The sequence below is a fragment of the Hyla sarda genome, chromosome 10 (assembly GCF_029499605.1).
Source record: "Hyla sarda isolate aHylSar1 chromosome 10, aHylSar1.hap1, whole genome shotgun sequence".
Lineage (NCBI taxonomy): Eukaryota > Metazoa > Chordata > Amphibia > Anura > Hylidae > Hyla > Hyla sarda.
Window position 1 is genome coordinate 33824006 of NC_079198.1, and position 12617 is coordinate 33836622.

At 41.7% G+C, this 12617-nt stretch overlaps 1 protein-coding gene across 3 annotated transcripts in view; it reads left to right on the forward strand.

Annotated features, from left to right (window-relative positions):
• DDX6 (DEAD-box helicase 6) overlaps positions 1–12617 on the forward strand; it is a 76304-nt gene that overhangs the window by 48196 nt on the left and 15491 nt on the right. For all 3 annotated transcript variants that reach the window (XM_056542663.1, XM_056542661.1, XM_056542662.1), the window contains exons 8-12: positions 2014–2136; positions 3376–3504; positions 4801–4917; positions 6015–6078; positions 6177–6278. In XM_056542663.1, the coding sequence (XP_056398638.1) occupies positions 2014–2136; positions 3376–3504; positions 4801–4917; positions 6015–6078; positions 6177–6278 (535 nt within the window). The remainder of the gene's footprint in view (positions 1–2013; positions 2137–3375; positions 3505–4800; positions 4918–6014; positions 6079–6176; positions 6279–12617) is intronic.

A 12617-nucleotide genomic window follows, 5' to 3' on the forward strand; every position in this document is an offset into this window, starting at 1 on the left:
GAGGGGGGGTGGTGGCCACCGCTTCGGGCGGAGCTCGTGATGCGCTCGTGTGCTGGAGAACAGGGGCGCCAAACAGATCATCGCGGGGGGCCCCAGTGCTCGTACCACCTTCGGATAGGGGATACATTTTTCTAAATGATACTTATCCTTTAAAGGGCTTGTCTGATATTTTGAAGGGGTAAAAAACGTAACCGCATAGAATAACGAAAACTAGAAAGAATCCAGCACAGAGGTTTTTCCTCTGGTTTTTATTTAGACTGCCAGAGATGACAGTCAAAACATCTGTGCTGGATCATTGGGGAAAAGAGGTGAATAATGTGGTTAGCTGCGTTTACACTATTGTACAGCCCCTTTAAGCCTGTAAGCCACATAATTTAATCTAAAGGTAACTTGAACTTTTCAGCATGTTTGCTTATGTCTTACTGTTGTCCAGTTTTAAACCTTGTAAGTTTTTTGCTATAGTCTTGCTAGTTGTTTCGGCCATTGAGTCAAGAAAACTAGTGAGTTCTGTTGCTTTGAATAGAGGAAGGACATTAAAGGGGTACTCAACTGGAAAACAATTTTATTTCTAATCAACTGGTGCCAGAAAGTTAAACAGATTTGTAAATTACTTCTATTTAAAAATCTTAATCCTTCCAGTACTTATCAGCTGTTGTACGCTACAGAGGAAGTTCTTTTCTTTTTGAATTTCCTTAGTCTGACCACACTGCTCTCTGCTGACACCTCTGTCCATTTTAGGAATTGTCCAGAGTAGGAGAAAATCGCCATAGCAAACCTCTCCTGCTCTGGACAATTCCTAAAATGGACAGATGTCAGCAGAGAGCACTGTGGTCAGGCAGAAAAATTCAAAAAGAATAGGACTTCCTGTGGAGCATACAGCAGCTAAGTACTAGAAGGATTAAGATTTTTAAATAGAAGTAATTTACAAATGTTTAACTTTCTGGCACCAGCTGATTTAAAAACAAGTTTTCCAGCGGAGTACCCCTTTTTAAGTAAAAGGTCTATTGTTACAGTTTAATTTGTAATGAGCTAATCTATCTTGCACCCATGTAATTGTATTATGGTTCTATGCATGTGCCTTATATTTTCACCCGCATCCATGGCTAAAAGTAGCCTGCTTTGTGAGAAATACTGCCCTGGCAGACCTTTGTAAATCAGAGCCTCAGTGCTATGTACTAGTAGTGCGCTATAGTAAGTCTTTAGGTAGCACCTGTAAGTGCTACAATGTAATTTTGTTTTCCTGAGCACAAAATGAAGCATCTTTATAAATAAACTTCCTCAAACTTTCTTCCATTCGTGATGCTAATGTAAAAGTCTTTAAACTGCCTAAGTTGGTGTACAACTCACAAATCCCTCCCTGCTGCTAGGAGTGCACAGGGGAGAGAATTCCTTGAGGATGTCTTGCACAAGCTGTAGATTGGGAGGAGAGCATGCAATAGGCAGTTTTCAGAGGAAAATCATAGACTGGACAAGTGTAGAAGGAAAATAGAGCTCACTTGGCAAGCTACAGGGACCATAGAAGCAAAAGCCAATTTGTTTAAAGGTCGTAGAAGAAAATGGTTTTTGCACAACGGTAAATACAAAGCATGAATAAAATCCTCAAAGGTTTCCATAGCTTTGTAGTCTGTCTTGCAGATTACACCTTCCAGAGTGCAGGTACACAAGTTGTCAGCCTTTTTGACTTTCTTTTACACTGTAGATTTCTAGGAGATGTTTATCCACATAAGCTGAGCTGCTTACATCTTGCTGTCAGACACAAACACTGCAAATTAGGTCCTAAACCTTTGCGTGTCCCCATTACATGCGATATATCCATAGTATTGAATTTGATTTCCCTCCCCCGTTTCATTATCAAATTGACTTTCTGTTCAAAGTGTAGCTTATAACTATATAGGCTCGATATACTGTAGCTACCAGTATAGCCATGTTTAGTACACATGCAGTTGATATATAGGTTGGGCTTCTCTGCTTCTGTTCTTGATGTGTCTTCAATAACTTTTTTTTCTTTTATAGGCGGATAAACTGCTCTCTCAAGATTTTATGCAGATAATGGAAGACATAATTAGTACGCTACCTAAGAACAGGCAGATCCTTCTGTATTCAGCCACATTTCCCCTCAGTGTACAGAAATTTATGGTAGGATTTGTTCTGTGTACAGAAATCTTCTTGAGGTTATAATGTGCGTGTGGGGGGGGGGTTAATGACTTTCATCCTTGTTAGACAAATCTTTGATAGGGTTGAGGGCCCCAAAACAACTTCATAGGTGGAAAAATCTAATGTGGTTAGAACAGGGAAAGTTTAAGCATACTTATTTATTTTATTTTACTAATTAGCAAATCCTAAACTACACATAATCATACTGACTTGAAGAATCAAGATACACATTTTAGTTTGACCGTAGCATATTTTATGGTAAAATGAAAGGTGTCAATACAAAGTACAATTGATCTCGCAAAAAAAGTCCTTATGGGTTCCACCCAGAAAAGATTAATAAGTAATGGAAATCAAAGTCCCATTGACTATTTCCGCAACACAGAACTGCTGAGAATTTTATTTCTGAATTTCCTTAGTTTGCTTGGGCCTTAAATGTTATTGTAGAGCCATTTGGATGACAGAATTTTGGCAGTTTTCTTTATACTGATATCATATAAAATATAAAACCACAGACTTTCTAGCTGCGATTGACATACTCATTTAACAATTGTCACGTGTCGTTGTATTTACAGTTTTTATATATTTTAAAGGGGTACACCGGTGGAAAACATTTTTAATTTTTTTTTATTTTTTTAAATCAACTGGTGCCAGAAAGTTACAGATTTGTAAATTACTTCTATTAAAAAAATCTTTACCCTGCCATTACTTTTTAGCAGCTGTATGCTACAGAGGAAATTTTTCTTTTTGAATTTATTTTTTGTCTTTTCCATAGTGCTCTCTGCTGACATCTGATGCCCTTATCAGGAACTGTCCAGAGCAGGAGAAAATAATCCCATAAGCAAACCTATGCTGCTTTGGACAGTTCCTGACATGGACAGAGTTGTCAGCAGAGCGCACCGTGGACAAGACATAAGAAATTCAAAAAGAAAAGAATTTCCTCTGTAGCATACAGCTGCTTAAAAGTACTGGAAGGGTAAAGATTTTTTAATAGAAGTAATGTACAAATCTGTAACTTTCTGGCACCAGTTGATTTAAAAAAAAAAAAAAAAAATTCCACCAGAGTACCCCTTTAAGGTTGTGATGCAGCGCAAATTCCCATCGCTTGCATTTCTAGTTTTGGTGCACCAGTTTAGCTCCAAGTGCTTCCATATTAAAACTTTGAATATAACCTTTGTCATTGAGGTACAGCATGATCTAAACAGTACTTCTCTCTTACTGCAGTCCTCACATTTACAGAAACCCTATGAAATTAACCTGATGGAGGAACTTACACTGAAGGGGGTAACGCAATACTATGCCTATGTGACAGAAAGGCAAAAAGTTCACTGCTTGAATACACTTTTTTCAAGAGTAAGTATCTGTTAAGTTTGATCCATACTTGTGTAACAATTTATGTAAGGTTTCAAAATATAGGGGAGGCTCTTATCATCTAGTGTCCTGGTACCCGAGCTACTCAAATGACACCTATACCCACGGTGTCGGATACTGCATACTCCGCTCAGTAGAATCAAGCCTTTTTTACAGTTGTATGCAAACATTATCTCTTGTCTACAACATTGTTTCAAGTTCATCTCTACATCGCTGCACATTATTGAGACGGCATAGTCTCTAGCAGAGGGCTCCCTGGTTTCCTGATTACAATTATTCACAGACAATGTGATTGACTACAACAAAGAATAATCATTGTATCTATTCCTATAAGTGACTATTATACTATGCACTTTATTCCATTAATGCTTACTACCTGGATTGCAAGTTCGGTCTGACTATTCATTAATTCCTAATTTAATTGGCTGGTTTATAGACACTGTGGTCACTTGTATATTTATAGTTTTCACCAGTTTTTATCAGTTTTATTTGCCATATTGTATATTTATTTAACAATTCTGATATTCTGTGTATTTGCTGACCCCACAAGGGCCCTGTGAGGTTCGGCACACACTTTATACATATATATACTATTTAAATAAACCTATTTTAATCCAGTATTCATAGACCCTGAGCCTCAATTTCCTTTTTTATGTAATGTTTCACTTCACCTTTTTTGTGGTAATATCACGGAGGTGTGACATTTGCATATATATAATGGAAAGTAACTGTTCTGGTATTACTCTTACTGTTTCCTGTTTGTACAAGCAGTTATGCATAACGTGCAGTAAACAGCACATATTCATTTGTGTAGTAGAGCTGCTGTGTAAGGTTTTTCATGATTTACATAAAGTAGACACAATAATTTTTTTTTGCGTATAAATGTCAGTTATTGAAGCGTAGTTGAAGTCTGCACTGCAAAAAAAAATAAAAAAAAAATTATGGCAACAAATTAGTACTTTTTGGGGAACTTGTTTAGTTATAATGGGGCAGACTATGGTATAGATCAGTGTTTCCCAACCAGAGTGCCTCCAGATGTAGCAAAACTACAACTCCCAGCATGCCTGGACAGCCTCAGGCTGTCCAGGCATGCTGGGAGTTGTAGTTTTGCAACACCTGGAGGCACCCTGGTTGGGAAACGCTGGCATAGATAGTCGCCACAGGCATACACTATTTTCTCAAGTATGTGTCTTGTATTGCATGTACCAATTTTCTCAAATTGCAGATTTTGTTAATGATTTTTGCCAGATGACAGTATTGTGCAATTTTGTTTTCTAGCTCCAGATAAATCAGTCAATAATCTTCTGCAACTCCTCTCAGCGGGTGGAGCTATTGGCCAAGAAAATCTCTCAGTTGGGCTATTCCTGCTTTTATATCCATGCTAAGATGAGACAGGTTTGTACACAAGTCCAATCCTTTAGAACCATTTTTTTTTTCTTCTCTTGTAACCTTTTTAGTTTTGTTTAATTGCACAAGTGTAGTGAATGCAGGGTGTGCTCTTCTTGGCTTTATTGCTACACTGTGCATGTGCTAGACTAGTCTCAGGCAGCTTCATTTCCTGTAAACCAAATGTGTGAGAACAAAATGAATGTAAGATTGAGGGAGGGGGGGGGGGGGGGGGGGTTGTTTACGATACGTAGTCGCTGTTTTTCAAAAAGTGCCCCAAACGTGTCCTGAGGTTGTGTGTGTGTGTGTGTGTGTGTGTGTGTGTGTGTGTGTGTGTGTGTGTGTGTGTGTGTGTGTGGTTTAACACTAACTTTGATGGAACTAATATACAATACCACACATGACCTAAGGACATGTGGTGCTTTGCTGGAAATCGGCTGCATTTTTATTTTTTATTTTTTTTTTTAAATCATAACTAGAGATGCGCGAACTTCTCTGCTCGGCAGTTGATGACTTTTCCTGCATAAATTAGTTCAGCTTTCAGGTGCTCCGGTGGGCTGGAAAAGGTGGATACAGTCCTAGGAGAGAGTCTCCAGCCCACCGGAGCACCTGAAGGCTGAACTAATTTATGCAGGATAAGTCATAAACTGCCGAGCCGAGAAGCTTGCGACGAATCTAATCACTGTAACTTCGCTCACCTCTAATCATAACCTCTTTAAAGGGGTACTCGACCCCTGGACATCTTATGCCCTATCCAAACGATGGGGGATAAGATGTCTGATCGCGGGGGTCCGGCATCTGGGAAGGGAGCATGATGGCTGTGGAGAAAAAGTACATATAGACATAAATAGTGGGATGTCGTGAAATCACAAAAGCTGAAGCCCAAAGCCAGCGTACTGAATATAAATGTTCAAAACGCTGTCGTGGGGTGGGGGGGGGGAATCTCAGCATGCTGTACCCCCACAATCCCCTATCCTTTGTAATGACAGGTTCCCTTTAATGATCTATAAGGGGCCTGATTCATTTCAGGCTTTGCAAATCATAACTCTCATGTTAACAAAAAGTAAAGCTTGCTGTACTCATAATCCTGAACTTTTCATTTACAGGAACACAGGAATAGAGTTTTCCATGATTTCAGAAATGGATTGTGCCGTAACCTTGTTTGCACTGGTAAGAGAGATTACCTGTTTAATTTACCTCTCAATCTAGTTTGCAGTAAAACTCATTTTTAGAATGCCAAATTTAATATATATGTTTATTTTCATCAGACTTGTTTACCCGTGGTATTGATATCCAAGCTGTGAATGTGGTGATAAACTTTGACTTTCCAAAGCTGGCAGAGACCTATCTTCATCGCATAGGCAGATCAGGTAAGAATGAGACATTCCAGTTTTTTGTAATGGACCAAATAAAGTTTTATAATGTTGTGCTGTGATGTGTGTTGCACATTTGTGGGTTAACTTATCATGCCCCGCCCCCTCAATGCTATTCTATTGGACGGGGTGTGTTGGCAGTCATACCCCCTCCCATAGATTTGCATTGAGGGGGCGGATTTGTGTCGTCACGATACTCCGGCCCCGTGGGCGTCACACTGCACACTCGGAGCCTCCAGCGCTGTGGAGAGCTCACAAAGGTGGATGCTGAATGACAGTTTGCAGGGGTCCCCAGTGGCCGGACCCCACGGTCAGACATCTCGTCCCCTATCCTTTGGATAGGGGATACGATGTATTCGAGCTGGAGTACCCCTTTTAATCAGTTTAGGATTCTATTGTAGTAATTTGTACCCCCTTATTCACAAGTGCATCAATCATTTGGGCTCTTATCCCAATATCTGCAGTTTATTTACGAAGATGTGTAAGGCCAACTCTTCCATTTTGTAGGACTTCTGCTCTCCTCTAAACACTAGATGCAGCTCGTTGCTTTTAATTAAGTTAATGTGACATGAATGGGATAGGCTTAATGATGTGCGTTCTGTATTGAAGACTACATTTCTTATTTGTCTCTGGCGGACACAGGAGACCATGGGTGTAGGCTGTTGCCACAAAGTCAACACTGAGTGAAAAGTGTTACCTTCTCCTGTTAATGCTATTCTAGTCTTGCTGGCACTGAGCTAATCAGTTTTAGCTTGGTTCCAAGGAGTTTCTGCGGTTGTCCCACCTTTTTACAGTAATTTTGTTCCATTGTTGAGGTACCTGTGTAGATAACCTTCTTCTGTATGGATGACCGTTATTTCCAATCTGGTTTCCATTCTTCTGCTGCTTACACCCTGACATTGCTGTGCAGATAGTGATCCTACCTCCTCTGTCAGCTGTCCACCTGGTGACTAATCCTCTCTTGGCCTTTCTGTGACAGCATTACTGTCAGCTCTAGCATTGCTGTTCCTCTCCCCAGCCTGCTGGATTTTTCTGCACTTGCTCCTGAGAGTTCTCCAGCACTGCTCAATTTACTTTTTCTGCATGGTGCCCCATCGATCTCTCTCCTTCTGCTAACAGTAGGCTTCACATCCTAGGTCGTGTCTCTTTCTACTCCATCGGGGGGGTTAGATTTTTGCATCAGTTTCCTCCCATTGGTCATGCTCCTTTTCTTTCTTGCAGTCAAAGTTGTCAGTGAAGTAAACTGCAACTAGACACTCTATAAAAGAGAGTTCATTATTTTTTATTTTCCCCACCTTTAGTCAAAGGCCAGAGCTCTTCCGTATACCTAAGGCTGCTTTCACACTATAAAATTCATCCGTTTTAAAGATCCGTATGATGTTCCGTTATGAAAACCCTGAAAATCGGCCATTAAACGTCCATTAGAAAATCCCATACGTCCCTTAGAAAATCCCATTATAGTCTATGGGATTTTTACATTATCCGTTTTAGTCCGTTATTAATAACGGACGTTATTTTGTGACTCGAGAATGAACGGAAGAAATAGTGCATGCACTATTTCTCCCGTTACTACCTTCTGTCACAAAATAACGTCCGTTATAACGGATTAAAACGGATAATGTAAAAATCCCATAGACTATAATGGGATTTTCTAACGGACGTTTAATGGCCGATTTTCAGGGTTTTCATAACGGAACATCAAACGGATCTTTAAAACGTATGAATTTTATAGTGTGAAAGCAGCCTTAGAGCCGCCTTAAAATTTGAAGGTCCCAATGTAGATCCTTTTCCTGGCCCAAAACATACTCTAGTGGTAGAATTCTTCTATCTCTATCTATCTCAAGAAATAAAAATAATCAAGAGGGTGACTCCAGATGCTGCAAAACTACAACTCACAGAACGCCGTGAAAGCTGATGGCTGTACTGACATGCTGGGAGTTGTAGTTTTGCCGCAGCTGGAGGCACCATGAAAATTATACATGAGTGTTTATCAAACAGTGTGCCTACAGCTGTTGAAGAACTAAAATTCCCAGTATGCCCATACAACTGTCAGGTCATGCTTGCTGTTGTAGTTTTGCCGCAGCTGGAGGCACACTGTTTGAGAAACACTCATGTAATTATTAGGGTGGGTGCCTCCATCTAACGCAAAACTACAACTCCCAGCATGACCATACAGTCATCAGCTTTCAGGGCATGCTGGGAGTTGTAGTTTTGCAGCAGCTGTAGGCACTCTGATTACACATGAGTGATTCTCAAACAGTGTGCCTCCAGCTGCTGAAAAACTACAACAGCAAGCATGCCCTGACAGCTGTATGGGCATACTGGAAGTTGTAGTCTTTCAACAGCTGTAGGCACATTTATTTTAGAAATACTGATGAATAATCAGGGTGCCTCCAGCTGTTGCAAAACTACTACTACAAGCATGCCCTGACAGCTAACAGCTGTCTGCATGCTGGTAGTTGTAGTTTAGAAACAGCTGTAGGCACACTGATGATGATTCATCAGTATTTCTATAATAAATGTGCCTACAGCTGATTCTAAACTATTTAGGGGCATAATTTAGATCATTGGTGGGGTTTCTAAAGTTTTTCATTATGTTGCCAGTTATTTAGAATAGTTTACCATTATTGTAATCGGTCCCGGCTCTCGGCTGTAATATTGTGCACGGCAGGCCGGCAATGCTCCTCTACTCCTCCTTCCGGGATAGCACATGCACAGGTAAACAGGGAGGAGGAGACCCCGGAGCTGCCTGCCGTGCTATTGGCAGATCATCTATGCGCGCTCCTGACAGGGAGGGCGGAAGCAAGCGCCCAGCAAGGCATCAGTGACGTCACGCCTACTGGGAAGCGCTGCTTCCTGCCCTGCTTTATAGAGCAGATTTAGAAGCACTTAAAGCCAGGTAGGGGGTTAGGGCTAGATTACTAATAGGTAGGGACATATTAGATTATATATTACTTGGTGGGAGCTACACTTTAATTATGACGTTCCTGATCCTGCACAGTGAACGACGTAAACGCAAAAAAAAATCCTATCACAAAAGTTTATTTTAGGTCACATCATGTTCCAGAAAAAATGTAATAAGTGATGGAAAAAGTCATATATACCCAAAAGTGGTACAGTTAAAAACTACAGCTTATGGTGAAATTATCAAAGTTTGGTATCATTGGAGTCGTTCTCCACAAAATTGCGCGGTTCTGTATCTTTTTAAATTTTGCCTTACATATATATTTTTCTGGCTCTGAAATACATAAAATCATAAAATATAGTGTCAATTTAAAAGTACACAAGGCCCCAATACAACTTTTGTCAGTGGTAAAATAAGTCATGTGTCTGAAAATGTGAGGAGCAAAAGACATTAGCCCAAAAAAATTGCTGGGTCATGAAGTGGTTAAAAGATATGCAGCAGAAAACTTTTATGCTGCCTGGGCTGCAAAAACAAAACAAAAACTTTAACTCTCCTTCCTACGTTCCCCCATTGCTCTGGTATCTGCGTCCTGTTCCTCCGGCTCGGCTCTGCCCTTCTTAGGCTCGAAACGTCACCCTGCGGTCAGCGTATAGCCGGCTGCCGCAATGTCCCGCCTCGGCTGGTGATAGGCTGAGCCCACAGTCTTTTATAAGGAGCCTGGGCAGCAGGGAGAAGGCGGGGCCCGAGCTCCTTACATGACAGTGCGCTCAGCCTATCACCAACGAGTTGGGACATCGCTGCAGCTGGCTATACGCTGACCACAGGGTGACGTTTCAAGCCTTAAAAGTGCAGAGCAGCACCGGAGCAACAAGGGAAATGTAGGAAGGTGAGAAAGTTTTTTTTTTTTTTTTGTTTTTTTTTGTTTTGCTTTTGCAGCCTGGGCACAGGGACATAAGTTTTCCGCTGCATATCTCCTTTTAACCAAGCTCTGCTTGCAGTTTCTTTGTTGTTTTAGACTGGCATATCTTGCCTAGGTTAAGTGGTTAATTGTGGGTACAGTAAAACCTAGGCCTACTCCTAGTTGTCAGTTTTAACTTACAATAGAATCTGATAGTGTCCTCCTTTTTACTGCTCCTCTTGATTCTCTCTCCGTGAACATGTTTTTAATCTAAAGAACTTTCCTCTAAGCCATATACTGCCTATTGGGTGAGTGTGTTGCGGGCCATCTTGGCCTTCCCTTACTTTACCTACATATATTTTGTTAAATTCTTCCGTGATGAGAAAGTCTGGCAGATATTAAGGACTCAGTCAGTAGGTAGATTAGATGTATTTTATTAAAGCTAGCAACAGTCTGCTTCTACCTTTTTGGAGCCCATCCCTTTGAAAATATTTCAATATACTGGGCTGAGAGGGAAGTTGCCACAATAGAGCAGATGGAGCAGTTGGAACAGTGTGTGGGGAACTTCCACATGGCTGTCTAAGACTTAAAGTACAGCTAAATCCTTACTAAATTCTTAGTTTAGTCTCCAGGGTAGCATAGAATAGGTCATCTGGCCTTTTTACTTCCTTTTAAGTTCCAAAAAAAAAGCTTTCTACAGGTTTCCTAGCTGATAGCCTATTGAGTGGGGATGCTGTGCATCATGTGTTCATTGAAATGCTCTAACAATAGTTCTGCCTAATGCAAGGCTAAGAGATGTTAGCTTTTTATGGAGCAGCTAGAGGTGGAGAAAACTGCTGGTTAATGTAAAGGTTATTCACAAGAGATGGCAGGAGAAATTTAAAGAAGGTGAATCCTGTTAATTTTGCCTGCTTTTGGCTTTTTTTTCTTTTATGGTCTCAGCTTAAACTGTACAAGCAGCAGTTTCCTTTAGCGAAGCTATTAGAGTACCTCTACCTTTTAACATGGCCAATGCCCCATCATAATAAACCACCCCCTGCGCGCATATCCACTCCGGGCAGGCTCCGGCCTAGTACACTGCATAGACGCCGTGACGTCAGGTGCGTCGCTGCGCATGGGCGTCACTGCGCAGCGGCGTCTATGCAGCGTACTAGGCCGGAGCCTGCCCGGAGTGGAGAAGATGACCGCCGGAGAAGGACAGCCCGGACCGGTTCACTCTTCACCCGGAACACCCCCGGACACGGAAGGAAGGATGGATGGCCCGGACCACCCTGACAGGTAGGGGGAGAGAAGCGGGCGGCGGCGGCGGCCGCCGCCTATGGTCCTGCAAAAGCCACTGCAGATCATTGATTTAAAGCGCCCGCTTTAAATCAATGATCTGCAGCGGTGTCGTAGGGGGTTAAATAGCCGATAACTTATACCGATATTCCGGTATAAGTTATCGGCTATCGGCCCTAATCTGCACCGATTATCGGTATCGGCCCTAAAATAACGAGATCGGCCGATTTTTATATATATATATATATTATAATATAATATATATATATATTTTTTTATATATGTATATGTGTGTGTGTATGTGTGTGTGTATATGTGTGTGTATATGTGTGTGTATGTGTGTGTATATGTGTGTGTGTATATGTATATATATATATATGTGTGTATATATATGTATGTGTGTGTATATATAGATATAGATATAGATATATCGTTCCCCAGCAGGCATGACATCATCTGATGCCATACAGGGGAGAACTTCCTCCCTCACTCTGCTACACACAGCCCAAAGCAGTTCAGTGTGAGATGGGATGTGATTGGATAAGGCTGCACCCACCCACCCTTCAGCACTTCAATTTCCTGATTTTGGACTTCTGCCAGGCCAGCAGGAGTCCAAAGTCTGCAAGAGATGGAGGGAAAATGTGCTCTGGACAAGTAGGGAGACACCTATTGGCAGCTTTTTTTAAACACAAATAAAACATAGGAAACTTCATATTTTTCAAAGTGCATTAGAAGGTTTTTTTATTTATCATAAGGAGTGCAATAGCAAAATTTTTTTTTTGAGTGCCCATTTAACCTGTTAATGACCAAGTGCGTACAGGTACACCTTTGCTCCCTGGTACTTAGAGACCAAGGGTGTACCTGTACGCCCGTGGGAATTTCAATCCTCGCCAGGTGGGGACCGGACCGGGGTGACTGCTAATATCTATCAGCAGGCACCCCGCGCAAATGCCGCCCCCCCCCCCATTGTCGGCAATCAGTCTAGAAGCGACGTCCAATAGCAGATCGGGGGTGGGGCGGTTGACTTTCGTTTTCCCCGTTCTTCCCACCCACAATAGGTGGGGCAGAACGGGGAAACCGAAGGGGACCGGCGACTAAGTCCACTTACCCTGCGGGTGAGGCTGCGGGCGACCATCGTTGTCGGAGATCGGCGGGCGGCATGTCATGCGGCTGGCTCCCTGGATCCGACGGAAGCCAGTAAGTTGCCTAGCAACATCTAGAGGGCTACAGTTTGAGACCACTGTACAGTGGTCTC